General features: G+C 48.6%; 1 protein-coding gene across 3 annotated transcripts; it reads right to left on the bottom strand.

Annotated features, from left to right (window-relative positions):
* Window positions 1-1,949: 1,949 nt before the first annotated feature.
* On the bottom strand, window positions 1,950-19,587 carry RPAP1 (RNA polymerase II associated protein 1). 3 transcript variants are annotated; one of them, XM_043555608.1, is made up of 25 exons: window positions 19,515-19,587; window positions 18,451-18,707; window positions 17,994-18,142; window positions 17,621-17,710; window positions 16,803-16,923; window positions 15,810-16,031; window positions 14,768-14,947; window positions 13,621-13,736; window positions 13,241-13,339; window positions 12,014-12,115; window positions 11,622-11,789; window positions 11,190-11,375; window positions 10,931-11,065; window positions 10,653-10,823; window positions 9,975-10,132; window positions 9,352-9,510; window positions 9,026-9,227; window positions 8,485-8,594; window positions 8,006-8,201; window positions 7,639-7,791; window positions 7,298-7,440; window positions 5,953-6,709; window positions 2,751-2,927; window positions 2,553-2,612; window positions 1,950-2,445 (listed from the first exon to the last, which is right to left on the bottom strand). In XM_043555608.1, the coding sequence occupies exons 2-25, from the start codon at window positions 18,629-18,631 to the stop codon at window positions 2,296-2,298; spliced, it is 4,185 nt and encodes a 1,394-aa protein (XP_043411543.1). In that variant the 5' UTR covers window positions 18,632-18,707; window positions 19,515-19,587; the 3' UTR covers window positions 1,950-2,295. The 3 variants fall into 3 exon arrangements, with proteins under 3 accessions (XP_043411543.1, XP_043411545.1, XP_043411544.1); XM_043555610.1 differs by having other exon boundaries at window positions 6,373-6,709; window positions 19,515-19,586; XM_043555609.1 differs by having other exon boundaries at window positions 19,459-19,563.
* Between the last annotated feature and the right edge of the window lie 7,614 nt (window positions 19,588-27,201).

Genomic DNA, 27,201 nt, shown 5'->3' with positions numbered 1-27,201 from the left:
AGTTAGGCAGCATTACTTGTCATTACTTGTGTCTTTTCAGTGCCTTTGTGACTGAAAGGCCGAATCTCCAGATACTCTCAGAAACAGGCGCCTCTGGGTTCACCTCATACAATTGATTGCCTGTGTTAACTCTGTACAATTTCTTACTGTGATGGGGTGAAAGCCTGAATCCTGATGTCAACGATCTAAGTGCTAGTACTAGCATTTCTAGTCAATGGGTGGCGCTGTTCCTGCCACACTGTTCTGAGGCGGTTTCCCCACCACCTATAAAATCATATGAGGGGGGATTGCTCTGTAAACCGCAAGAAACCGTGTAACTGTGAAGGTTACTTAGCTGTCAGGTGCTTTTGTGTCTTCTTTATTCTTTTTCCAAAATATTAATTTTTAAAAAAGTTTTATTTATTTTTGAGAGAGAGAGAGAGAGGGAGAGAGAGAGAGAGAGAGAGAGAGAGAGAGAGAGAGAGAGAGAGAGAGAGAGAGAGAGAGAGAGAATGAATCCCAAGCAGGCTCTGCACTGTCAGCACAGAGCCCAATGTGGGGCTCGAACTCCTGGACCATGAGATCATGACCTGAGCTGAAATCAAGAGTCTGATGCTTAACTGAGCTGCCCAGGTGCCCCCCAAAATACTAATTTTAAAGGCTGAGGCCTGTGTGTAATATAAAGCGCTGGGGAAAAAAAGAAGTGACAGTAGTTAGCTAGTTGGTGAAGCCTCTGAGTATATAGTGCTAGATAAAGACACTACAGTGATTTTGTAAACACTCTAGTCCTCAGACCCTATTTAGCTCTGTTGGTGTCCTATTATGAGGTCACAAAATTTCTTTGGTAAGGTTCCGGTAAGCCAGTGGTTCTCCAAGTGTGTGTTTGGGCTTGGATAGCAGCGTCAGCACCACCTGGGAACTTGTTAGAGATGCAAATTCTTGGGTTTCACCCTAGGTCTACTCAATCAGGAACACTGGTGTACTGCCTAGCAATCGATTTAACACACCTGAAGACAGTTTGGAACTATTGCTGTTTGCAGATGCAGTAGTTGCTTGATAAACCTACTGGAGAATTCTGTGTGCAGCAGCTCCATTTATGGGAAATGGGTTCTCTCTGCCTGCTGATAGGGCACACTGCACTCACTCTGATGACCTGTAAACACACTATAGGCAATTCCACACAGAAAATGACACTCTAAGAAAGCTTGAGTGTTAGAATTCAGATGAAAGAACCTAAAAACTCTATCAAGAGATGAACCAATGAATCAGAATTCATGGTTTGATCCACTCCTTCCCAGCCCTTACCTACTACCACTCAAGTCCACAATGGAAGGGGTGTTGTGTGACAACGCTAATAGACTGAATATTTGTGCCCTCCATCCCTGCCTCATTCCTAGGTTGAACCCTAATACCCAATGTGAGGGTATTTGGAGGCAAGGCCTCTGGAAAGTGATTAGGTCATGAGGGTTCCACCCTCATTTCCCTTCCACCATGTGAAGGCTGTCTAAGAACCAGGAAGTGGGCTCTCACTAGAGACCAACTGTGCCAGCATCTTGACCAACTTCCCAACCCCAAGAACAAAAATGAATTTCTCTTGTGTATAAGGCACTCAGTCTTTGGTATTGTTACAGCAGCCCAAATAGATGAAGAGAGAGCTAGTGCACAGTCTGATTTCGGTTTCTTCATATCTCAGATAGCAGTTAACAGACCATAAGGAGACAAGATGCCGACCTCATTAAGGATACTTATACATCAAGTGGACTGCCCAGAGTCCTTCCAGAAGTACCCCTTCCCAAGAGCATTACTCTGGCCCAGCTCTACTGCAGAACCAGGACCCACATTTTTGTTTTCCCAGACGTAGGCTCTGTTTTCAGCTCTCCCATCTCTCACATGAGCCCAGCTTCTCCCCTAGGACAGCCCATCCCTCCATACCAATCCTGAACTAACATCTGAAATCAGTCCAAATCAGATTCCCAGGAGATACAAAAAATTTTTATTTCAGTACACATCTACAGGATTTATGTATCTGGTCTGGGGCAGGGGAAGGAGGAGACATGTACATAGTTTGTCTGGTCTCCAAGAGAGGGGCAAGTTACCCTTCACTTCCATACAGACCAGATCCTGAGTTTCAGACATCAGGATATAATGGGAGGGCTCACTCTGCTCCAAAAAAGCTCACACAGCCTGCTCCCAGGAAAGCAAGCCTTCTCCCTTGTCTCCTGCCCACGCTTAAGCCACAAAACCCTTCTGTTTGGCCAGGCCCGTGTTGGTGAACCCCAGGAGAATGTATCCATCTCTTCATCTGTAGCAGCCATACTAGGTCTCTGATTCCCCATTTTGGAGCATCCCTGAGGTCAGTCTCTGGAGGTACTGCTGACGCAGAGAGGGCAGCTGGAGATACAGCTCAAAGCCTTCTGGGAGGGCAGGATTAGGGAGCTTATAGTGGAGAAGGTGCTGCCGGAGACCCTGCAAAAGGGGCAGAAACTTTATGAAGTAGGTAGTGAGATCCTATTGAGATTTCTGTGCCCCAAGACCTCTTTTCTTCCCACCCTCCAGGATGTGCCCCATCCTACCTCATTTGTCAGCATCCAAGTCTTCTGCAACATGCTCCTGCGGGCAGCCTTTACCTCGTCCTAGAGGCAGAACAGGGACAGGGGACACTGGGCCAAGGGCTGTACCCATCACTGGCCTTGTCTGGCCCTCATCTCCTCCCCAGATGACCCAAAGGCAGCTCAATCACAGTCTCCCTTCCTCCCTTCAGTATAACTTACTGAACTCTTTGGGTCCTGGGAGAAGATGAAGCTGTTGACATGAGCCACAGCCACAGCATAGAGTACAGGGCACCAGCGTGCACAGAGTGCACCAGTAACCAGGACACGGAAGTAGAGCTGAAGGAGGGCCAGGTTGTCTTCAGGAGGCTCTGTATAGTACTCCAAGGACACAGGCAACTGTGACAGGGGGAATGAGACATGCTGAGGGTGAGGGTGGAATCTCTATCACTGCACAACAGGGTGGATGGCTGGTGGTCACATGGACCAAATCATGAGGGCAGAGATCAGGTCCTGGACAGACATCCATTCCTGTCTATCACAAGGATCAAGGTTAAAGACTAAAGAGCTGAGAAGCAGGGAAAACTGGGAAACTAAGAAGCAGTACTTAATTTCTACTGCCTACCACTACTTTAATATACCTAAAACTTTCAAAATGTCACATTCACCTGCTTGATTATATTATGAAACCTTTCAAAAGTTCCTTTCCTTAGGACCAGTAACTCTCTAAAAAATCACTCTTAATTCCATGCAGAAAGGATTATGAGAGGGGCACCTGGCTGGCTCAGTCAGTGGAACATACGACTCTTGACCTTGGGATTGTGAGTTTGGGCCCAACGTTGGGTGTAGAGATTACTTAAAAAACTAAAAACATAAAAAAAAAAAGAAATGATTAGGGCACCTGGGTGGCCCAGTCGGTTAAGCATCCGACTTTGGTTCAGTTTATGATCTCGCGGTTCTTGAATTCAAGTGCCATGTCAGGCTTTGTACTAACAGCTCAGAGCCTGGAGCCTGCTTTGGATTCTGTGTCTCCCTCTCTTTCTGCCCCTCCCCCTGCTTGCACTCTCTCTCAAAAATAAACATATGGGAATGCAAGCTGGTGTAGCCACTCTGGAAAACAGTATGGAGGTTCCTCAAAAAACTAAAAATAGAACTACCCTACGACCCAGCAATTGCACTACTAGGCATTTACCCACGGGATATAGGTGTGCTGTTTTGAAAGGACACATGCACCCCCATGTTGATAGTAGCACTATCAATAATAGCCAAAGTATGGAAAGAGCCCAAATGTCCATCAATGGATGAGTGGATAAAGAAAATGTGGTATATGTATACAATGGAGTATTACTTGGCAATCAAAAAGAATGAAATCTTGCCATTTGCAACTATGTGGATGGAACTGGAGGGTATTATACTAAGTGAAATCAGTCAGAGAAAGACAAAAATCATGACTTCACTCATGAGGACTTTAAAAGACAAAACAGATGAACATAAGGGAAGGGAAATAAAAATAATATAAAAACAGGGAGGGGGATGATACAGAAGAGACTCTTGAATATGGAGAACAAACTGGGAGTTGCTGGAGGGGTTGAGGGAGGGGGGATGGGCTAAATGGGTAAGGGGTACTAAGGAATCTACTCCTGAAATCATTGTTGCACTATATGCTAACTAATTTGGATGTAAATTTAAAAAAATAAAAAAATTAAGTTAAAAAAAATTAACAAACATAAAAAAATGATTATGAAAGAAAGAGATAAGGTTTACCTCCAGTGGTATTTGTCATAGTGTTACTTCAAATAGCAGAAAATTAGAAACAATTTTCATGCCCACCAAGAGGTTGATAAAATAAACAGATGCACCTACACAATGAATTATTACATAGTAAAAAATGTTGATTTCTTAGAATATTTAATGATTGGGAAATGCTTATTATGTAATATTAACTTAAATGAAGAAAATTAAATGAAGAAAACATTATGCAGGGATCCCAATTTTATAAAAATATATATGTACATAAAAAGACTAATCCTTAAAAATGTATTTTTTTTGTTTTTTTATATAAAATACTTACATTTTATATACATGGTAAATGTATTTATTAAAATATTTAAAGTTTACCAGGATAGGGCACCTGGTTAGTTCAGTCGGTTAACTGCCCAAATCTTGATTTTGGCTCAGGTTATGATCTCTTGGTTCATGAGTTCGAGCCCCACATCGGGGTCTCTGCTGATGGTGTGGAGCCTGCTTGGGATTCCCTCTCTTTCCATCTCTGTCTGACCTTTGCCTGCTCACTCTCTCACTCTCTCTCAAAATAAATAAACTTTAAAAAAAAGTTTAGGGATGGCTGGATGGCCCAGTCAGTTAAGCATCCAACTTCAGCTCAGGTCACGATATCGCAGTCTGTGAATTCGAGCCCCGAATCAGGCTCTGTGCTGAAAGCTCAGAGCCTGGAGCCTGCTTCATTTTCTGTGTCTCCCTCTCTCTCTGCCCCTCCCCCACCTGTGCTCTGTCTCTCTCTCTCTCAAGAATAAATAAACATTAGAAAAAATTAAACAAAAAGTTTACCAGAATAAGATATAATGAAAATAAAAACTCAAACCTTAAAAAAATAGTAACTCTCTACAGCTTATAAGTTTAACCCTTAGCCTGATTTTTGAGGCCCTCTAAGATTTTATTAGCCTTGTTTCCAAGATTTTAAACTAAAATCTGTTCTAGACTCCTCCCTCTTCCTACCCTGTTCTACTCCTTCCTGCCTCTGAGCTTTTGCTGATGCTATTCCACTAGGTACATTCTTTTACTTTTTGAGAGAGACCTTGTGAGTTGGGAGAGAAAGAGAGAGAGAGAGAGAAAGACAGAGACAGAGAGAGAGAGAGAGAAAACCCCAAGCAGACTCCACACTCAACAGAGGGCTAGATCTCACAACTGTGAGATCATGACCTGAGCTGAAATCAAGAGGCACTTAACCGAATGAGTCACCCAGGCGCCCCTCCACTAGGTACATTCTGTCCTTCATCCTCAACAATCCAAATTCTATCCAACCTTCAGTGCCCAGGTCAATCTTCACTCTTCCCCAAAGCCTTCTGCTTATGGGAAGCCCACTTTGATATCAATTTCCCTTTTCTGAATCCTGACCTAACATCTAAAATCTGAATAACTTTGAACTATGTTAGTTTGTAGCACGTCTCTTATCTAGGTTGTAGCAACATGAACAACGAGCTGTAGCTTGTTAATAATATCCAAAATGTACTGTATGCCAGATACTCTGTTAAACCCCTTTCGTGGAGTCTTTTAATCTCCTCAAAATCCCCAAGAAGTGAGATAAGGAACCTGAGGGCCACCAAAGCTCCCCACTGCTCAGGACCACCCCCAAGGCCCAGTACAGGAAGGCCAGTACAGTACAGGCTGTGCTGGGCTGAGAAAGTACCTGGGTCAGAGGCAGGCCCAGAGCTCGCAAGGCTCCCACATGCTCCCCAAAGAGGGCGAGGCGCAAAGTGACACTGAACCGACGCTGCAGGGGAAGGAGAACCAGAGCTCCAAAGAGATGGTCCCCAAAAGAGACAGCCTCAAAATGCTCCAGGAAGTTGGCATAGAGGTCAGGGAAAGATGTCAGGCCAGGAAGCGGACAATCCAGCTTGAGGTCTGGCAGGACTTTAGGCTGGCAGAGCCGGGCAAGGAGAGCTGCCACCAGACGTTGTATTGGGGTTTCCCGGAACAGCTCACTGTCTACCAGGAACACACACATGAGCCGTGCCAGGCGGGCAGCAGGCGGCACAGCCCAGAGGGCCTGGGGGCGCCAGCTTTCCAAGACGAGCACCCACTGCAGAGCCCGCATAGCTGTGCCTACTGTGTCAGTAGGAGGAAGTCCTGAGGGCGTGTCTGAGGCCTGGTGGTAGAGGTGGATCAATGGCAGGAAAGGCCAGTCGGTGGGCAGCAGTGGCTCCTTAGGCACAGGGAGCAGCAGGGCTGGGATTTGCCGTAGCTCCCTTCGGTACAAGGCCTGAGATGCTAGTAGGTTGGCTCGGGCCAGTGAGCAGTGGGTCAGGTAGCAGCTGCGGATGCTGGGGAGGTCCTGACAGGCCTGAACCAGCAGAGCCCCTCGCCCACTCGCAGAGTCCCTGCCGCTCCCTAAGGACAGCCGATCAGAGAAGTCAGCTGCCTCTGGACCACCTGATGCTCTTTCCCTGCAATAGAACCCAAAAGCCAAAAATGAGGGTTTGAACCACGGCACTCTGAACACCATGCCAGCTCTCCAGGGCTTCCCAGAGGTTCCTAGGTCCAATCCTGCTCCTCCCTGTTCCCCTAATCACTTTCTATGTTGTGTGTGTAGATTAAGAGAATGGATACTAAAGTCAGCTGCTTAGGGGCAGGTTTACGGAACTTCTCTGTGCCTCAGTTTCCTCATAGGAAAATGGGGATAATAACAATACCTATCTCATAGTACAAGTGAAACACTTAAAATACAGATACTTAAGGAGATGCCAGACACAAAGTTAGCACTCAGTAACTGTTAGCTATTACTCAAGTATAGCTAGTTTATGCACCTGTTTTTAGCCATATAGTCACACTGAAATCACATTATAATTCTCTAATGTGGATATCTTCATCCTCACTTTACTGATGAGAAAATGGAAGCTCCAATAGGTGAAGTACAGTCCATGCAAGAAAGAGGATTAAACCCAGGTGTTCTAGCTCCAAACTCAGGGCTGCTCTGTCAATAGCCACAACAGCCTCTCAAAGGGCTGGGTTGATGTCACCAACCCTGGACTTACGGGAGGAACTCCAGACGGAATACACAGCTCAGCAGTAGCTCATGGGCGAGGTACTCACTTCCAGGCAGCAGTCGGCTCAGCAGGGCCAACACCATACTATGATGGAGAGCGGCATTGACGGCCAGAACTGGCTGGACTGTTGCCTATGAACAGAAGAGCAAGGGGTAGGAGGGTGGGTGGGATGTGAGAGGGGACAGAGCAAGGGGAAGTGAGAGTCCATGCAAAGAGGATATATACTGAAGGGTACAGATCCTGGGCACATCTAGATGGGACAAACTGCAGGGGTGGGGATTATGGGGGGGTTGTGGACAGAGGTGGAGAGGGGGCTGGGGCATACCCACCGCTCTCTGGGCCAGGGTGAGTGCCAGGTACTGTAGGTGGTACTCATGGCGCAAGGCCCACGCAGAGAAGGGAGTGAGTTGTGGGGCAGCCATAGGAGCCACACACTGGAGGAAGTAGTTCTGGAGTCCTGGGGCAGCCAATATGGCAGCCAGCTGGAGGAAAACAAACTTGTTCAGATCTAAAGTGACTCTAATCTCTCTCCTGAAGTTCCCCAGGTGGCTGCCCCCACCCCAGCCAAACTCAGAGAAATGGGTGCTGGCAAGAGAGACCTTTCTGCCTCAAGTGACACCCTCACCCTTTTGTTCTGACTCCTATCTTGCCCCTCCACCCCAGCCTCCAACCCCTAACCAGGTGCCTATGTCTCACCTGGCCACATAGCCCCTTGTGGATCCGGGCCAAGGTGTTGAAGAGAGACAGGAGGGCAGTGAGGAACGGGAAGGGTGAGGCTGAGCCGGCCAGACTGAGAGAGGGGCGTCCTCCTGTGCAGCCCAGTGACACCAGGCTGGGGAGAGCTTCAGGGGCTGGAACACAGAACTGCGGGTTGCAGAGAGGGGAGCAGCACCTGGAGGCAGAATGAAGAAGCTGAGGGGGGCTCTGGCCTGATGTACACCAGGCTAGAAAAGAGCTGCTTGGTCTGCGACCAAGGCCCACAGGAACCTGGCTATATGGACCAGTACCCACATTCCTCAGAGCCCTCAAGTGCTGCTTGCTAGGGACTCAGGTTTCCTTCAGGCTGAGAAGTTCTACTTGGGATGGGCCAGGGAGCTAGATCTAGGAGTCCCACAGGGAGTCAAACGGCCTCCTCCCTACTGCCCCCACCTCCCAACCACACACACACTACATACCCAAGAGAATCCCACAGGGTGCCCAGAGTGGGTGGGTGCAGTAAGGGTAGCAGTAGCCCCTCTGACAGGCGCTCCATATCCTGAAGCCAATCCCCTGGGCACAGGCTTGGCTAGAAGACCAAGGGGCTCAATGAGCTGACAGCAAAAGAAGATGCATTCTCCTAGACCCTGTGTACCCAGGCCAAGCCCATAACTTCCAAGAGCCCAAGAGTCAGTGTTTGTAGGCTTCTGCCTTCTGACCCTTCTGGAGAGAGAAAAGACCCTGAGGTTGCCCCGACACCCTCTGTCCTCAGAGCATGAAGTCTCCAGGGAGACAGAGCTGCTGCTTGGGGTTCTCTGGTTCCCACCAACACAGCTCCCTGACAGCTCCAATGGATATGGAAGCAGAAAGAGGAAGGTGGGAGGGAAAAGGCAGAGAATAGGAAAAAGTGGAATGGGGAGGTAGGAGTGGAGAGGTCGAGACAGAGGGAGACACAGGGTGGTGTGTTAAGATGGGGGCAGGCGCCCAGGATATGGAGGAAGGTAGGCAGGCAACACTCACCTGCTGGCTCCAGGCCTGGTAGTATGCATCCAGGAAGAGTAGGCAGGCAGTGGGCACTGGGCCTAGAGCATGCCAATTCTCAGATCTGGGCAGCAACTTCAAGGTCTGTCTTAGAAAGGGCTCCACAAGGGGTTGGAGCCCCGACACCTGTGTCCAAGTGATCAAGGAAGGGGTGGCCGACAGACTGGCCTCAGCAGAGTCACTACAGGAGTGCCAAAGGGGTCACAGTCAAGGTCTGGCTGCCTTGACTCCTCCATAAGGTCTACCCACTCTCTCACTCTGGAGGAGTGCTCCCACCTGTCCTGAAGCTCAGAGCTATAACGTACCTGCTGGACTCAGGGACAGTGCTACTGGCTGCCAGGGTCAGCTGGGTGAGCAGAGTGAGCAAGGAGGCTATCCGCTGCACAGACAGGGGCTGAGGGGGCTGGGTGCTGAGCTCCTCTGGCACAGCCTGCAGGGCCCGCATCAGCACTGGGTATAGCTCCCTGGGGGAGAATGATTATTGCCTTTCAGTGTCCAAAGACACTGGACATGGAGACACATGACACAAAGCAAGGCACTGCCCCAAGGACCTGCAGTTTGGTTAAGGAGGCTCGGGAGAAAGAGGCCCCAGGGCTGGGCACTCTTGGAAGGCTTCAGAGGGAAGGAAGGCTGGAGGCTGAAGGGAACGAGAGTAGACCTTCCAGGCTTCCTTCCAACAAGGGATTTAAATCTGATTTCACCAAGCTACTAAGGCTGTTGTGCACAGAATGTGGTTAACTCGGCTTTTTTCTACTGTCCTCTGGCTAGTCCTGGCCACCAAGCCTTCTTCATTCCTCCCAGAATCCCCTCTTCCTCATCCTCAGCCTCCCTCTGAGCTTGAAACCTTGAGCAAGGCCGAGTCATCAGATTAGGCCAGAGTGCAGAACCGGAGAGGTCTGTAAGAGAGCCTACTCTTGTCTCTCCTCACCTGTAAAGGTCACTACCCTGGCCATAGGAGGCAGCCACAGCCCACAAACGGAAGGCCTCAGTGCTCAGCATCTCAGCTTCCTCTGGGGGCAAGGCCATTTCCTGGGGAGCCTCTGCTATAAAGCGGCACAGGCGGCTCCGGAGATCAAAGCTGCTCAGCTGAGGGTGAGAGGGCAGAGAGTCTGAACACCACAATCAGCAGAGAGCCCAAGTAGCCTCAGGTTCTCTTACTATGGAGACTGGCTCAACTCAACCCTGTTCCAGGCCACTCTCATGCTACAGGGTCTTAACTCTGAACCAGGATGAAACTATCTCATCCATCCCTCCCTCCCACTCCACCTTCCTTCCCTCTCTGCCCCTCCCCCCCTTCATTTTAGCAAGCACCTGCTGGGCCCCTTTTCTAGGGCTACTCGGCTATGGGTGATGGCCACCCATCTGTAAGTGGCTCTTCTGGTCTGGGCCCATCAGTTAACGAAAGCACAAGTAGGCCTATAGGATACACTATAATCTAGATGACTAGGTTTCTGGCTGGTGGTTCCTACTGCATTTCTAAGCAACTGGATCAGAGATCAGAAAAGGAAGATGGCATGAGCGAGTTACCCAGAGTCCAGAGGCCATGCTTAGCCCCCAACCCAGCCCTGTCTTAAGCCCCTCATCCCTCGACCTTTGTCCTGCTCACCAGCCGGGCAGCAATATTCCTACCAGCCGAGGCCAGGACACGAAGTAGTTTCATGGCAGTGGCACAGGGCACTTTGTGTAGACTGAGGACAGGCCCCACCCCCATGGGGGACCAGCTGGTGGGCAGAAACTCTCGAACCACGGTCTCTATTAGTCGAGGGCACTCCAGGACCTGTGGGGGTCAGGAAGAAAAGGGAAGTAGGGAAGTAGGGAGGCTGAGGGTCAGCAAAGGGGTCAGCTAGGCTCTTTGTGCATTCCTTGTCTCCTTCTCATTCTTACCCTTGTGGCTGACTCCAGGGAATGCCGGGCCAGACGGATGAGCACAGCCAGGATATCAAGGACCACAGAAGGGCCTGGGCAGGTCACCTCTAGCACATAGCGCAGCCGTGGCAGCAGGTTGGTAGCCAGAAGCCCCTGGTGATCAGAAAGATAAACCCAGTGCCAAAAGCAACTGAGCCCCAGGCCTTGATGACCCCTCTTGCCTAAGATGTGCTCGCTTCGAGGTCATGCGACAGGTGCAGCTGCCCCAGCATTTTACCTTGATGATGTCATGTCGGGCCAGGTCAGATGGAGGCCGGTTTCCTTCCTCAGGGCTCTTTCTTTTTGCTTTTTCTGCTGGGGCCTCTTCATCTTCATCCTCATCGTCCTCCCTGTCCTCCTGGCTGGGCATCAGAGGAAACGTCAAAGCTCCATGGTACCAGGAGAAGGAGCTATCGAGGAGTTCCTGACATAGGAGAGAGAAAGGTGTGGGAAGAAGAGGAAGGAGTCAGGCCCAGAAAAAGCAGCAGCGGCAGCCACCCACCCAGAACAGAAAGGCAAGGCTGCTGGGCTTTGGGGCCCGTAGAAGAAGGCAGTGGTGCTGCCAACCCATTCTCTGCTCTGCCTGGCAAAGCCTTGGCAGTGAGGGCATGTCCAGCCACAGGAGTAGGCACGCTGATGCCTCAAAGTCCTACTCCTATCTGTGTTGTACCTCATCTCCAGGGGCTACCAGCAGAGCCTGAAGAGCCCGGACGGCAGCTGCAATTACTGCGTCCACTCTGTCATCCAGGGAGAAGCGCAGCAAGAAGAGGAAACCAGCATCCAAGAGGAGGCGCAAGACACTGCCCACTAGCCGGTCCCCAAACTCGCCAGCCTGGGCCTTGGGGATAGGATAAAACTTTGCTGAAGATGTAGAAGTTAGAGTCTTTGTCCTAAACCCTTCACTTGCCCACCTATGACCCTGGGTTTATCCCATTCCCAGTCTGCCCCAGAGAGAGTTGGTGTATGGGCTATGGGGCCAGAATGAAAGGGCAGGACGCGGGGAAGTCTATGGTTGGGGGAGGAGGCGTGGGGACAGGCAGGACCGGCCAGCAGTCCACTCACCCTGCTGATGACCTGGGCCAACACATGCAGCGCTAGTGCTCTCTGCTGGGACACCTGGCTGCGCGTGAGGTGGAACAGCTCCTGCAGGGAGTATCCCGCTCTCTGGGGCAGGGACAAGAAATCAGCAGCCAGGACACAGGGCAGCGCCCCAACCAATACACAGAAATGCCTCCATTCCAGGCACTGACTTAGTTGTTCAGGGGAAGGCTAAGATAAGTAAGTGATATCTCTTGCGTCTGCTCTCCATGGATCCTCAAACTGGTAAAGAAGATGGGACTTGCACACGAGTAACCATGCCATAAGGCAGATAGGGAAGAATTCAGTAATCAGTGTTTAATTTACAAGAGAAGAGGAGAGAGAGAGAGAGAGAGAGAAAGAGAGAGAGAGAGAGAGAGAGAGAGAGAGAGAGAAGGGGGACGTGGAAAAGTGATGAGGTCTCAGTGGGTGGGTAGAGCTTTGATGGCCTGAAGAAAAAGCCCTGGAGGTCCTTGAGCACACAGCGTACATGGCAAGTGGGCTCCAGAATGGCGCAGGAGTGAGGAAGGCAGAGCTACAGGGGCAGCGGGGATAGAGGGTCGGAGGACTGTCTTGCCAGGCTAAAGAGCCAAGACTATTCTGTGAGCAGAAGAGAGCCAGGAAACTTTCCGAGGCACGGCACAGCCTGAGTGGGGCCAGAGGGAATCAGTATGGCAGTCCCATGAGGGACGGATGGCATGGCTGAGAGAGTGGAAGACATGGTGAATGAGCAGGTAAGAGGGAGCAAGGCTCTCCTTTAGAAAGCCTCAGACGAGGGGCGCCTGGGTGGCGCAGTCGGTTAAGCGTCAGACTTCAGCCAGGTCACGATCTCGCGGTCCGTGGGTTCGAGCCCCGCATCGGGCTCTGGGCTGATGGCTCAGAGCCTGGAGCCTGTTTCTGATTCTGTGTCTCCCTCTCTCTCTGCCCCTCCCCCATTCATGCTCTGTCTCTCTCTGTCCCAAAAATAAATAAACGTTGAAAAAAAAAAAAAAAAAAAAAAAAGAAAGCCTCAGACGAGGCGACATAGAACTGGCAAGTTCAGGCAACTGACTGGAATGTGAAGGAATGAGGAGAAACATTTTGAGCCCAATAACCTATGGACACCAAGGCTGAGAACTGGAATAGAGTACACAGAAGGTCCAAGGCAACTGACCAGAGGTCCTTTTCCACTTGCCAAGAGCTGCCCAGTCCTCCCTGGGCCCCATGCCTCACCTCTGCCTCTTCTCCATGGTGGTGCAGGCCCAGATGGGTGGGCAGGTCCACATCAGGGGCCAGAAGCTCTCCCTGAAGACTAAATCGGGCCTGCATCCTCTAATGGGAAGAGAAAGAAGACTACAGGCTGGGGATGCAGCAACTTACCCATACCCACTCCTCACCCATCTCCTGGGCCTCTGGTCCTGACTCTATGCCTGAGTGGAAATGGAACTTCTTTGGCCCCAGGGGCCAGGCAGGGTGGTGGGAGAGGAGGAGGAGCGCAAAGGAGAAATGCTTCTCCAGCTCCGGGGAAGAAAATGGCCTGAGTCCTGGGTGCAAGAGCCCCAGCCCCATTTCCGGCCCACTCCACCCCCTGCAGGTCAGCTGGCCCTCCTCACCTCCTGCGTCTGCTGCCGCCGGAGTGGGGGCAAGTCCTGGGTCCACTGGAGCTTCTCCAGCTCCACAGTGTCCATGTGAAGCCATTCTTTGTGGGGCGTCACAGGTGGTGCCAGAGCTAGGAAGATGGAAGCAGAGCAGTAAACCCTAAGGGGCTCAGCTCGGTGGTCTACTGGGGTCCTGGCCATCACCCAGCGGTTGCCACATGCACCTCTGCCCAAGGGTCTGGCAGCCTCTGCCTTCAGCTATAGTTAAGTAGCATGGCCCAGCTAGAACCCCTGGGAACTGGACAAATGTCTCAGATATGGCAGAACACACCTAGTCCAGGGCTCTAGCCCCTTGCTCATCCCAAGGATTTGCTGGGAGGGGCAAGAGAAAGTGGAGGAGGTAAGGAAGAGGAAAGAGGGGGCAGAGGAAGAAGGGAAGACCACATATATCCGGGACAACATAGCTCTCAACTGTCTAGTACCGACCTTCTCAAGAAGCAGGGGAGTGGGGCAATGAGGGACAGCTATCCTGCTTCTGCAGGGCAAGATACAGAAACACACACCCAGGACACCCCCCTGCTTCCTCCCTCCCCCCCACCCGACCTGCTCAGCTGGCCTGGAGCTCACGGAGGGGCAGGAGGCTCCTGGCTTCCATAATTCAATTTCTTCATTTATTAATCACTAATAAAATAATCCAGGTCCTGGGAAATGAGGGCTCCCACTGGCCTCTCTGCTTTGGGTCTGGCATGTTCGTAAGGCCTGTGTCAGACTCTTCTCCCATCATCACCCTGGCCCTGCCATCTTGCTCATAACACTGACAGCAGAGGCAGAAAACTGTAGGGTGGCTAGAGCCAGAGCTGGGGCAACTCTTGCAAAGGCAGGCTAGAGATGATCGGCAGGGGGAGGGGCCATTCAGCCATCATGCCCTGCTGCTGCTTACCAGGGAAGAGCGAGAAGGAGTGGCAACAAAGCAAGAAAACAGGAAGCATATGCAGGAAGAATGTATGCATCAGCAAATGAAGACTGATTTCCAGATGATAATGGAAGATTAATGATAGATGTCAAGGACAGAGAAGATTCTCTTCTTTTCCCATCTGCCAAGCCTAGAAGGGATACTTCCCTCTACTTTTATTCCCCAAAAGATGTACCCCTTTTTCCAAACCTGGGGCTTCTGGCTCCAGCTCATCTTCCTGCCTGGGCTCACTTGGAGAAGTTGGCACAATGGGTTCCTCTCCAGTGAACTCAACAGAGGGTCCTCCTGGTCTCTGCTCCTCTGTGGCTTTCTCTCCTGCTTGCTCATGGACATGGCTGTGGGACCTCAAGAAGGCAACCAAGTTGGGATCTAGGGAAGAGGATGGAAGGGACAGTGGGTGTTGGTGGATCCTCCCCAGCCTTGTACAGACCTGACACCTGCTGAATGTTGCCTGCCTATGAGTGCCAAGGCCAGGACAAGCCATTTCCTCCTCCTGGCCTGAACCCCCTGGGCTCTCTTGGGGCTTCAATGACCCACACCTGTCCCTAAGACCTGCCCACCCACCCTTCTCTCCATCTTTCACAGTCCCCTGGCCCAGGTTTCCACCTATCCCAGTGCTTGGCTCCAGATCAGAGGCCCAAAGTAAGTGGCTGTGGAATAAATGAATGAATGTTGACTAGGGCCAAAGAGAAGGCATTTAGGGGAACACTTCCTCTCTCTTTTAGCTAATTTATTTACACACAAATATTTACTGAAACCTAATCTATGTATGCTCTATTAAGGTGCTAGATACACACTTTGGAACAAGACTGACTTGGTGCTACTGTTTTGGTGAATAGATACTAGGAGGGAGGTATAGCAGAGTTGAGTGTCATATAATAAAACATGTCATAGCCGTACTAGATAGAGCATAACTACATTACATTAGAATACGTTACACTAGAGTAGTACAGGATACACAGTATAGTGGTTAAGAGCAGGGACTGTCAGACCTCACAGACCTAGGTTTACATCTCAGCCATATGACCTGAGGGAGAATTTCTTCAAGTTATGAGACTCAGTTTCTTTTCGTAAGTAAATGAAATTAGTACTTACAGGAACCATTCGAGGACAGAATGAAATAATGCATTCAAGTACTCAGCAAAAAGCCTGGCATACACAGTAAGCCTTCATTAATAAGTGGCAGTCCCTTCCTAGCCTGGCCTCGGCTGCAAAGACTGATATGCCATACCGAGCTGAGCTAGCAGCCGCTGCTGTTCCTGCAGGATCTCTTCAGGAGCCATGGCTTGTAGTTTTGCTATGTTCTCTTCATGGATGGTCTGGGCTTCCTGCTCAGCGTCCTGGCTCCTGAGCCCCTTCCCTGTGACTAGACTGGGTCCCTGGAAGCTGTGGCTGCCCCATGGAAGCTGGTAGCCCTGCTCCCTAGGTGTGAATGCCTCACAGGATGCAGCACCTGGAAGAAGTGTATGATTAGTTTCACTGCCTCACCCAAGCCTAATCCCGTTAGTCCTGGAGACAGAGGGAGGCCCCAGAGATTTCCCAGGCAAAGAGTGGAGGGCCCTCCCCACAGCCCACACCCCCACAACACAAACATAGGCTGGGCTGGGTGGTGACCTCTCCACTCATTTTTCCCCTTTCTGAGGGATGTTTCCCTAAGAAATATCCTACTTTCTGACTCTTCTCTTAGATGTCCAGTCATCTGCCTCCAGAAGCCTGCCTCCGGCTCTTCTGTTAATAATTTGCATCATTAAAGGAATCTTGGCCTTTATCTTTATTTTATAGTCCCTGTCAGATATCTCTGACTCCTTCCTTTTTCCTAGAGCCGAATAATGGCCTGCACTCTCCCTGCACCTAAGACTCAGATGTGGACCCAAGCCATCCATACCCAATATTGTATGTAGGGATAAGGGACAGCTTCCTCTTCAGATGGCTCAAATGCCACTTAAATGTGCCTTCCTGGGTCACCTGGGTGGCTCAGTTGGTTAAGTGTCTGACTCTTGATTTCAGCTCAGATCATGATCTCACAGTCCTGAGATTGAGCCCCATGTTGGGCTCTGCACTGGGTGGAGACAACTTAAGATTCTCTCTCTCTCCCTCTCCCTCCCCCCACAAAATAAATAAATATGCCTTCGTATTTGAGGGGGAGAAGGCACATACCCAAAGGTGACTCTATGATTGTGTATTAGAAAAAGGCCGAGCCCAAGCCTCCTCAACCTCAGCTTACCCTCTAGTGGATCCAGGGTAGACACAACTTCTCTAACTGGTGGGACCCTAGCTTCAGACACTCTCTTTGCTGCAACTTCTTGGGCAAAGATGCTTCTCTTACCAGATGTTGCTGACTTCCCCTATGGGCAAAAAGAAAACCCAGGTGACTGATGCTCCTTACCCCGTCCTCTTCTCAAACTCTTTACACTAAGGCCACTGGAACAAAGGGATAAAAGGGTCTTGCTTAATCTCCAAGGGTCACAACCCTAGTTCTCAGAAAAAGCAGTGCTCTATAGGACAGGTCTTGAAGTCTGACAAATCTGGGTTGGATTTCTGGCTCCTGTATCTATTAGATGTGTGTTGGGCAAGGTGTTGGACAAGTTATTTATCTTTTCAGGGTCTCAGTTTCCTCACTTGGAAATGGGGATAATGATACCTACCTTACACGGCTGTTATGAGGACTAAGTAACGCGTGTAAAGTGCTTAGCATGGTGCTGCTTTAACAAGAGGGTTGCTTATCATTATTCAGATTCTCTGCCTGAGGAAGGTGCACTATGGGACATCTGGGTAGCTCGGTTGGTTAAGTGCCGGACTCTTGCTTTCAGCTCAGGTCATGATCTCACTCACATTTTGTGAGTCTCAGCCCCACAAGCCCCTATCAGGCTCTGTGTTGACAGCACGGAGTCTGCTTAAGATTCTCTCTCTCCCTTTCTCTCTGCCCCTCCTTGGCTCACATTCTCTGTCTCTATCTCAAAAAAATAAATCAACATTAAAAAAAAAAAAAAGGAAGAGGCTCATCTGAATGTCCCCTAAGCACCATCTAAGCACCGTACCTACCTGTCTCTCCTGTGAGCGATGGAACACAGGAGGGAAAGCAACACCACTGGGCACAGGCAGATTCACAGCCACTGAACTTGTATCTCGTTCCTGCAGCAACAAAACACAAAGTAGTGAAGATACCAAGCTTTCCCCAGACTGGACACTATCCCCCTAGCCCCAATTCTGTATGACTAGAGTCTCTCTCTAGGGAGAAATGGACCCACTTTGCTTCTTAGGGGACAGTGTTTCTAAAGCAGACCCCAAACTGACTGCAGGGGGAATAAAGTCCCACCTTTCTGAATCACCCTCTACTCCTAAGGCTCACCACCCCTACCCAAATATCCTTGCTGTCCTAGGAAAACTTGTCCTACTAAACAAGGGTGAGACGCACAACGATCTTAGTCAAGACAGCAGTGATGTGTTGATCGTGCCTGTTCAGCCTCTCTTCAGGATCCTCATGTTCAGGCGGGGGACGGCCAGGGCTGGGTCTGGCTCTCTTCGGGGGAGCAGGAACCAAAGCTGGGGGCAAATCTGGGAGATCTGGGAAAGAAAAAAACCCTCAGATGTGAGGATACCCACACCTTTCCAGGAAGAGACTGAGGGCAGGAGGAAGCCAAAGAAAAAAAGGCAGTTGCTGTGGGGCCCTGGCTCAAGCTGTGTCACCTTGGGCAAGGTATTTAAGCTCTGTGAACCTTAGTTTCTGCATGTGTAAAATGGGGTTGCAGCAACAGAGATTATGCAGTGTCTGAAATAATGACGGGGAAAAATCCAACCACATCAGGAAGAGGGAGAGGACGTTCAGGTCATATCCTCTCTCGTTCCTCAGCCTGACACCCACAACCACTCACTGTCCAGCGTCACCACATCCCGATGATCTTGTAGCAGAGGATGGTCCAGGTTAGTGTCGCCACCTCTCCTACTTCCTTTCTTCACCAGTTGTACTGCTGGAGCCGCACCAGCTGCAAGAAACTGACTCTGGAAACGCAGCAGGTCCACCTCTGACTCCCCTGGCTTTGGTCTGGACAGCATCTTGACACTCCAGCTGCCTCTCTAGAGCAACTCTTTCCAGCACTGCTTTGGTGTGGTGATTCTCTCTCATTCACACCTACAAGCAATAAAGTTGATAGCCCTCTGCAAGCGAATCCTGATTCTCTTTATTGTGTATCAGAGACAACTCTTTTCTTGGGTTCACATCAACTCATTTCTTCTCATTCATACCTTACTGCCATTCCCTCCCTATATAGCCCTCCCTGATGTCACCAGCCTAACAACAAAGTTTATTGCCGACTTAAGGTTGTTTACAATCTGTGGATGATAAACATTTTCAGGAACAGCTGTAGGGAACCTAAGAAAAATGCCATCAGGAGACAGGCAGATAAATGTCATACCAAGGAGTAATGATTCTGTATCAAACTGGAGAGAACATGCCTGGCCTAAAGGTGTTCAAATTATTGAGCAACAACAACAACAACAACAACAAAACCTTGGGCTATAAAAAACAACATATAAAAATCATCTGTATTTTTATATACCAGCAAAAAGAACAATCAGGAAATGAAATTAAGAAAACAATGTCACTGACAATCGCATCAGAAACAACAAAAACTCTTAGGAATAAATTTCACCAAACAAGTACAAGACTTGTACACTGTCGGGCCTCACAACTGCCCCTAGGGCTCTGCGGTCGCGGACACTCCCGGACCACTCGAGTCAGCAAAGAAATCACCGGATCCCAGCCTATGCAGCCCGCTGATGGTGGGCCGCGGCCGGGATCTCCACACCGAAGAGGCCGCGGCCACTCCAGTGCAGAGCAGATACATTCAAGGAGGCTCCAACAAGGAAGCTGGATACCCTACCCCAGAGTCCTCCCCCGGGGAACCCTGAAATCCGTCCCTCTAGCGCAGCCCCTTACTTCCTCTAGGATCGCCTGGGCGCCGCCATCTTGCCCCGCAAGTGCCACGCTTCCGCCGCCACCAGGTTTGAACATCCGCCCCGCAGCCCAGCCCCGCCTTTCCAGGGCCTGGCTCCACCCTTTCTGGGATTGCATTCGGGGAGCCCAAGACCCCCCGTTCCCCCCCTCTTTTTTTTTTTTTTTAAAGTTTATTTAAGTAATCTCTCCACCCAACTTGGAGCCTGGGCTCACAACCCGGAGGTCAAGAGTCGCATGCTTTTCCGGCTGAGCCAAGCCAAGACGCCCCTGCGCTCGGGACCCATGAGGGGGAAGATGCACGGCTTGTCCTGCCCTGCACTACCCCACCAGGTGAACTCTATGCCAACACTGAGAACACTCATCCTTCGGATGTGCAGCAGACACAGGCCCTTCTACACACACGACACCCGTGACAGAAGGCAAAGTGTACTTCAGACGATCCTTCTGCACTCACCAGCCTGGATAATCACATCCTAAACCCAGCACCCAAGTTTGTGGGCAGCACCCAGCAACCTACAAACACCAAGGTGACCTCCCCAGTGCATTTATGGGTGACCAAGAAGGTAAGCATGTAAAAGGAAAGGCAAGGCTTAAGGAAAGAAACACTGTAGGAGTGATGGTGGTGAAGAGAGAGAAGAAAACAGTCTCCTGATCCCCTTCCTGAGCATCCTGCCTCTGTTCACTTCAGTGTCTCTTCTTGGAAATCCTCTCTTTCTTCTCTCCCACACCCTACCCCCAAAGTCATTCTCTCCCTTTAAGGCCAAACTGAAGTGAACTCTAAAACCCCTGCCAACCAGATCTATTCACTGAACTTTCCTTGAAATCTTACACCTGCACCACTTGTGTGGCTTGTTGGGAATGCACTGCCAATTATCAACTATTACTGGCCACCTTTTTACAAGCATGTATGCTATTCTCTTGAATAGACTGAGTTCCTTGGGGGCACCAGGCCCTCTTTGTTGCATCCATAGTGCTCAGCACCCAGCATATGGCCATGAAAATAGGACCTTAGTAAACCACTGCTTGATTGAAGGCTATGTTAGGGAAGCCAGTGTTAGTCCATTCATTCTTAAACTTTAGCAGGCATCAAAATCACTTTGAGGGCTTGTTAAAACAGATTACTGGGCCTCACCCTCAAGAGTTTCTGAATCAGTAGGTCTTGGATAGGACCCAAACAAATTTGCATTTTTAACAAATTTCTAAGTATTCTATAGAATCATTCTTTAGTTCTCTTGGTCTCAACTGCAGCAGTAAATTTCAGCTACTAGTATTTAGCCATCTTTGGGGTCCAAAATAGTCCTGGGCCTGGTCAGAAGTTATGGGGAGTGAGGGAGGAGAACTGGAACAAGAAATGCTGGAAGACTGATAGTAGAAAATCGTTGTTTGCAACCACTAATGAAATAATCGCTCCAGTCAACTATCATTAATGACTGCTAAACTATTGGGGAGGGGGGTGTGTGCCTGGGTGGTTCAGTTGGTTGAGTGTCTGATTCTTGACTCCAGCTCAGGTCATGATCCCAGGGTCATGGGATTAAGCCCCACATCGAACTCTGTACTGACAGTGCAAAGCCTGCATGGGAGTCTCTCTCCCTCTCTCTCTGCCCTTCTCCCCTGCTTGCACTCTCTGTCTCTCAAAATAAATAAATAAATTAAAAAAACAAAACTGTTAAGTGAAAGGTTGATTAGGATTTTATGTATGATGGATCAGGTTGCCAATTTATGAACAACAAACCTTAACATCACTAAAAGTGAGACCACTGGACATAACGTGTCCCCGATGTGATACAATTAGAAGTAAAAAAAACATTTCCCAAGAAAGTTTCATGCCAAAAAATTGGAACCAAATCTAGTGAAGCATCTAGATCTAACTACTAATCTACAGGAAATATGGGTGTTAGAGGAACATGTTAAATGATAACATGAGGGGCACCTGGGTGGCGCAGTCGGTTAAGCCTCCGACTTCAGCCAGGTCAAGATCTCGCGGTCTGTGAGTTCGAGCCCCGCGTCGGGCTCTGGGCTGATGGCTCAGAGCCTGGAGCCTGTTTCCGATTCTGTGTCTCCCTCTCTCTCTGCCCCTCCCCCGTTCATGCTCTGTCTCTCTCTGTCCCAAAAATAAATAAACGTTGAAAAAAAATTAAAAAAAAAATGATAACATGAAGATACGATTAACAAAACCCAAATTGTGGAAAATTCTACAAATGACCCAGTTTCTTCTATAATAGATTCTTCTCTTATATATTTACAAATACATAAGAGATTATCAATGAAATATATGGCCCTTCTTTGGATCCTGATTCAAACAAACCTAATATAAAAAGACATTTTTTGAGATTGTTGGGGAAAATTACACACAAACTGGGTTTTATATGATATTAAGGATTTTTTAAAAAATTATTGGGTATGGATGTGTTTTTTTGAAAAATAAACTTTATTTTAAACTAGTTTTAGATTTACAGAAAAATTGCAAAGAGTTTCCGTTTACCCAAAACATAGTTTCTCCATTTTTTTAAGATTTTTTTTTTTAAGTAATCTCTACAACCAGCATGGGACTCAAACCCACAACCCTGAGATCAAGAGTTGTCCACTCCACTAACTGAACCAGCCATGTGCCCCTCATTTTTTAAATAAAGTTTATTTATTTATTTATTTGAGTTATCTCTGTCCAACATGGGGCTCAAACCCACAACCCTGAGATCAAGAGTCACATGCTCTTCCAATTGAGCCAGCCAGGCATGCCCCCCCATTTTTTATTTTTTACTTCATTATTTATTCTAGAGAGAGAAGGATAGGGAGAGGGGGCAAAGGGAGAGAGAGAGAGAGAGAGAGAGAGAGAGAGAGAGAGAGAGAAAGAGAGAGAATCTTCAGCAGGCTCCACACTTATCACAGAGCCTAATGCTGGGCTCCATCCCACAATTCTAGGATCCTTCCACTCTGAGACGAAGTCAAGAGTCAGTTGCTCAACCAAGTGAGCCACCCAGTTTTTTAAAGTAAAGTCTACCCCCAATTTGGGGCTTGAACTCAGGACCCCAGGATCAAGAGTCACTCACTGAGCCAGTCAGGTGCTCCAGTTTCCCTTTTTTTTTTTTTTAAATTTTTTTTTTTTCAACGTTTATTTATTTTTGGGACAGGGAGAGACAGAGCATGAACGGGGGAGGGGCAGAGAGAGAGGGAGACACAGAATCGGAAACAGGCTCCAGGCTCTGAGCCATCAGCCCAGAGCCGACGCGGGGCTCGAACTCACGGACCGTGAGATCGTGACCTGGCTGAAGTCGGACGCTTAACCGACTGCGCCACCCAGGCGCCCCTCCAGTTTCCCATTTTTAACATCTAACATTCAATGGTACATTTGTTAGAACCAATGAACCAATATTGATACATTATTACCAACTAAAGTCCATATTTTATTCGTATTTCCTCAGCTTTACCCTAATGTCTTTTCTCTGTTCCATAAGAACATTTAGTTGTCATGTCTCCTTAGGCTCCTCCTGGTGTTGACAGTTTTGTAGACTTTTTGTTTGTTTGTTTTTGATGAGTTGGACAGAATAGTACTGGTAGAATGTATAGAATATCTTTCAGTTGGGTTTTGTCTGATGTTTTTCTCATGATAATACTGGGGTTATAGGTTTTGGGGAAGAACAACACAGGGATGAAATGCTATTTTTATCACATTGTGTCAAGGCACCTACTATCAATATGACCTACGACTGTTGATGTTAACCTTAATCACCTAATTGCCTGGCTGAGGAAATTTCAGATCTTTGTACTGTACCACCCCTGCTTCCATTCCCATCCTCTTTGGAAGGAAGTCACTCTGCATGGCCCACACTTGAATGTGGAGGCTTGCTTCCTCTCCTTAAGGGTGGAGTGTCTACCTAAGTTATTTGTAATTCCTCTGCATGAGAGATTTGTCTATGCTCCCCATTAACTTATTTATTCAAAATATTTGACCCTTTGATAGACCCCATCATTGTGTGTGGGGAGGATAAGGGAGGGTTTGGGTTTGGGTTTTTGAGCAGTTCTTTTTGGCCCTGTAAGATGCTCCAAGATCATTTTGTATATTTTGTGCCCAATCCTGGAATCAGCCATTTCTCCAAAAGTCCTTAGTTCCTTTTATTGGGAAGTGGGATTAGAAATCAAAATTTGGGTGCTAGGTATGTTCATTGCTACTGGGGTGTCTTACTTTTAGGCCCTTCTCAACTGACAAAGGAAATATATCTATATATTGTTATATGCACATATCTATAAATGTTTCTATACATAAGCAACTGAATTTATATATGGATGAGGTTTTTATTTGTTAAGTCTGCTACAGTGTAATATTTATAGCTGAAATAATAATATGGCTAAGATTTGCTTTTAAGAACTCCAGGAAAACAACAAAAAATGGGAAAACAGAACACAATTGTCTAAGATAATCAGTGAAGTGGAGTGATAATTACATTGGGGATTATACTGTACTTTGGTCTCTACTCATATATATATATATTTAAAATATTTCATAATAAAAGGAAAAAAAAAAGTCACTGGCCAGGCTGTAGTTAAAGAGGATCAAAAAGAGAAATACAGACAGCTAGATATAGGGCATTCAAACAAATATACTCACGCTCACACATATATTTCCTTTGTCAGTTGACAAAGGCCCTTACACATGGAACTCTTCCTTTCAGGGCCATTCCCTAGATGAAATTTTTTTTTAAATGTTTATTTATTTTTGAGACAGAGAGAGACAGAGCATGAATGGGGGAGGGTCAGAGAGAGAGGGAGACACAGAATCTGAAGCAGGCTCCAGGCTCTGAGCTGTCAGCACAGAGCCCGATGTGGGGCTCGAACTCACGGACCCTGAGATCATGACCGGAGCCGAAGTCAGACGCTTAACCAACTGAGCCACCCAGGCACCCCATTCCCTAGATGAAATTTTGAAGAGGACAAATTTTTTCTTCCACACGTTTAGACCCACCTGCTGTTTCAGAAACCTCAAACTTATTGCTCTCTCCTATCTCCTAAGTTTGCTTTTGGGGAAAAACTCTGACCATTTGAAAGTCCCTCTGTGACTCTACATCCAAGTTCGGTCTCTCCTAGGGATTTACCTTTCTGTTTCATCTTCAGCTGGGCAAGGAATGGCACTGTTTCTGACTCAGGAGCTTCAGGCAAGGGGTGTTTTGCAGGCGCAACTGGCTTCACACCTGCAGGCAGTTTTCCTCCAAGCCCTGGAGTGGATTCCTTCCCTGCCTTCTCTAAGGTGATGGAGAGAGCACAGTCTTCGACCTTCCCATTCCCTAAGTGGAATTTCCCAACTCTCAATGGGTCCCAAGGATCCATTCTTTCTTAGTAGCTAGGAAATAATGGGTCCTTGGTCACAGGGCAGTGAGACTACCTTGACCCCATCGCTCACCTTGGTTACTTCTTGGTCCACCCACTCTTGCCTGAGTAGGGAGGACAGGAAGGTCCTAACTCTGAAAAAGAAGCTGAAGCAGGTGCTTCCTGAAACTGCTGGAAATTGCCATCAGGGAGTTCTGCTACTATGGGCAGATGGTTTTTATTTTTATTTCCAGGTTTGTCTGTGTCCTCTCTATCTATCCCTGGCCTCCTTGAGCAGTCCTGGATCATAAAAGGCAGAGTGGGCAGATACTTACTTCACCCAAGTAGGGAGATGCCATGGCCCAACCTAGCTCCATCCATAATAATGGGTTGCTGCTGGCCTTTCCTCTCCCTATATCCCCTTACTCCCCTGGGATAGATCAGAGCTGGCTTTGGTACTGTTCTGAGGACAGGAACTCTTGGGACAGCTGCTCCTGCATTATGTCAAATACATTTCCTGTTGATTTGATTAGTTTCATTCGAAGCAATGCATTTATGAAAGGAAGGGAGATTTTGCAGGCATGAATTTGCACAGGCAGCCAACCTCCTTCAGACACACACACACACACACACACACACACACACACACACACACACATTTTCTCCCCATCCACCCACAAAGTGTCAGTCACATTTAGAGTTTGCACAAATGCACACCCTCCCTCGTACATCACAATGCACACCCTCTTACCCACCTACACACTTCTTCCACAAAATCACACCTGCTCACATACCCTTTAAGCATGTTCCATGCCAGAAAGAGAGAGAGACAGAGATACACAGAGAGAGAGAGATGGGGTAGATAGGTAAGAAGAATGGGTTTCGAGGGCTCAGGAAAGCAAGCACTCTATGTGGGAGCTGGCAAGTCAGAAGACCAAGACCCCACAGTACCCCCTACCTTGTAAATAGAAATACTAAGAATTGATAAGGATTCAAAAGTGGGTATAGAGGAAGCAGGGACTCAGGGCTCCTGTCCCCACATGGAAAGTATGCTGCCCCAGGGTGACAGAGATGTGCCTGAGGCCTACAGCTGAGATAGGAAGTTTGTGAGTACAGAATGCAGTGGCATCCATGACATATCCAGGAAGCCTATTTTGACTGGTCCTTAGGCTGGGATTCCCTGTCAGAGTTCAGGAAATGATGGGGAGGAAATGAGGGGAGAAAAGAAAGTGGAAGGTTGGGTTTGGGCTCTAGGTTCAACATCCTCTAGGAGAGGTATTTCCAATGTCAAACAGAGTCAATAGGAGGAGGCTGCCTTTCACGGGAAACTTGAAATCCCCTGGAGAGAGGAGAGGTGGGGGAGATGGCCTCAAGCAGTGACAAGTGCTTAAGCGTAGAGCTGCAGCAGCCACTGTACTGCAGTCTTGCAGCCACTTTGCCACAGTCGCATGGCCCTGGCGAACCTGGCTTCAGCTCCAGACTGTTGTCTGCCTACCCTGATCCAACTCAGCCCAAACTCAGAAGCTGTGGATTCTGGAATGGAGCAAGTCTTTTCCTTTAAGAAAGGTCCTGAAGCCCACCCACAGTACGCAAGAAATTTGGCAGAGTGCTCAGCTAAACCAGACTTGAGGCCCCTACCAAGTCTGACAGCCCTTCTGGAATCTCTCCCTGTGTTGCCACCTGGGGGCGCCCCCAGCTGGGTCTGAGGCTGCCACCCGCACTGCTGTTGTTGTTGTCATTAGTATAATTAATAAGCAAGCACTGATGGGGCCAAGTGGAGGAAGAGGCAGGCCCCTGCTGCTCAGGAGAATCCCTGATAAGATCCAGTGTGGCTATGGGAAACAGGAGGCTAAGTGGTTTGTCCTTCCTCTTTACCCAGCACTTCTGGAAGGGCCCTCTGGAGTAATCTCCAGGGGACAGGTAGAGGCAAGGGCAAGGGGAGGGAAACTCTTGGTAGGCTGCATTTGGAATCAGCTGTGTATCTTCCTGACAGGATGTCTTTGAGCACAGCCATCCCCCCGTGATAACTGGTTGTGGGGCAGGCCAAGCTCTGAGGCAATTATGAATTAATTTAACAGACATCTGTCTGTTTCTTTATGGAATGCCTATTGTGTGCAAGGTGGTCTACTAATAATAGCTAATGTTTTATTGGATTCTGTGAGGACGTAGCCAACTTCCACACCATGTCCTAGGGAATGGGGGATAGAAGCAGAGGAAGCAACTGGGAAGAATGACAGCCCTAAAAGATATGGGCCATTGGGCTTTGGCCTATGTAGAGTAGCAATGGGGATGTCAGATGAAACCTGAGGATTATCAAAAAGATCTTGGAAAACTCGAGACCCAAGGCTCAAGATCTTGGAGATAAAGGGGT

Source organism: Prionailurus bengalensis, chromosome B3 (assembly GCF_016509475.1).
Source record: "Prionailurus bengalensis isolate Pbe53 chromosome B3, Fcat_Pben_1.1_paternal_pri, whole genome shotgun sequence".
Taxonomy (NCBI): domain Eukaryota; kingdom Metazoa; phylum Chordata; class Mammalia; order Carnivora; family Felidae; genus Prionailurus; species Prionailurus bengalensis.
This window is presented reverse-complemented; position numbering and strand designations above follow the sequence as displayed.

Bases quoted from the DNA above. Each gene is read 5' to 3' on its own strand.
- RPAP1 (XM_043555608.1), bottom strand. From the start codon at position 18,631: ATGCTGTCCAGACCAAAGCCAGGGGAGTCAGAGGTGGACCTGCTGCGT. The intron at 10,824-10,930 runs GTAAGAATGAGA...TGACCCCCACAG, and splicing joins CCCTGGAGTCAGCCACAAGG to GTCCTGGAGTGCCCTCGACT. The intron at 10,133-10,652 runs GTGAGCAGGACA...TCTCACCCTCAG, and splicing joins GGAATATTGCTGCCCGGCTG to CTGAGCAGCTTTGATCTCCG.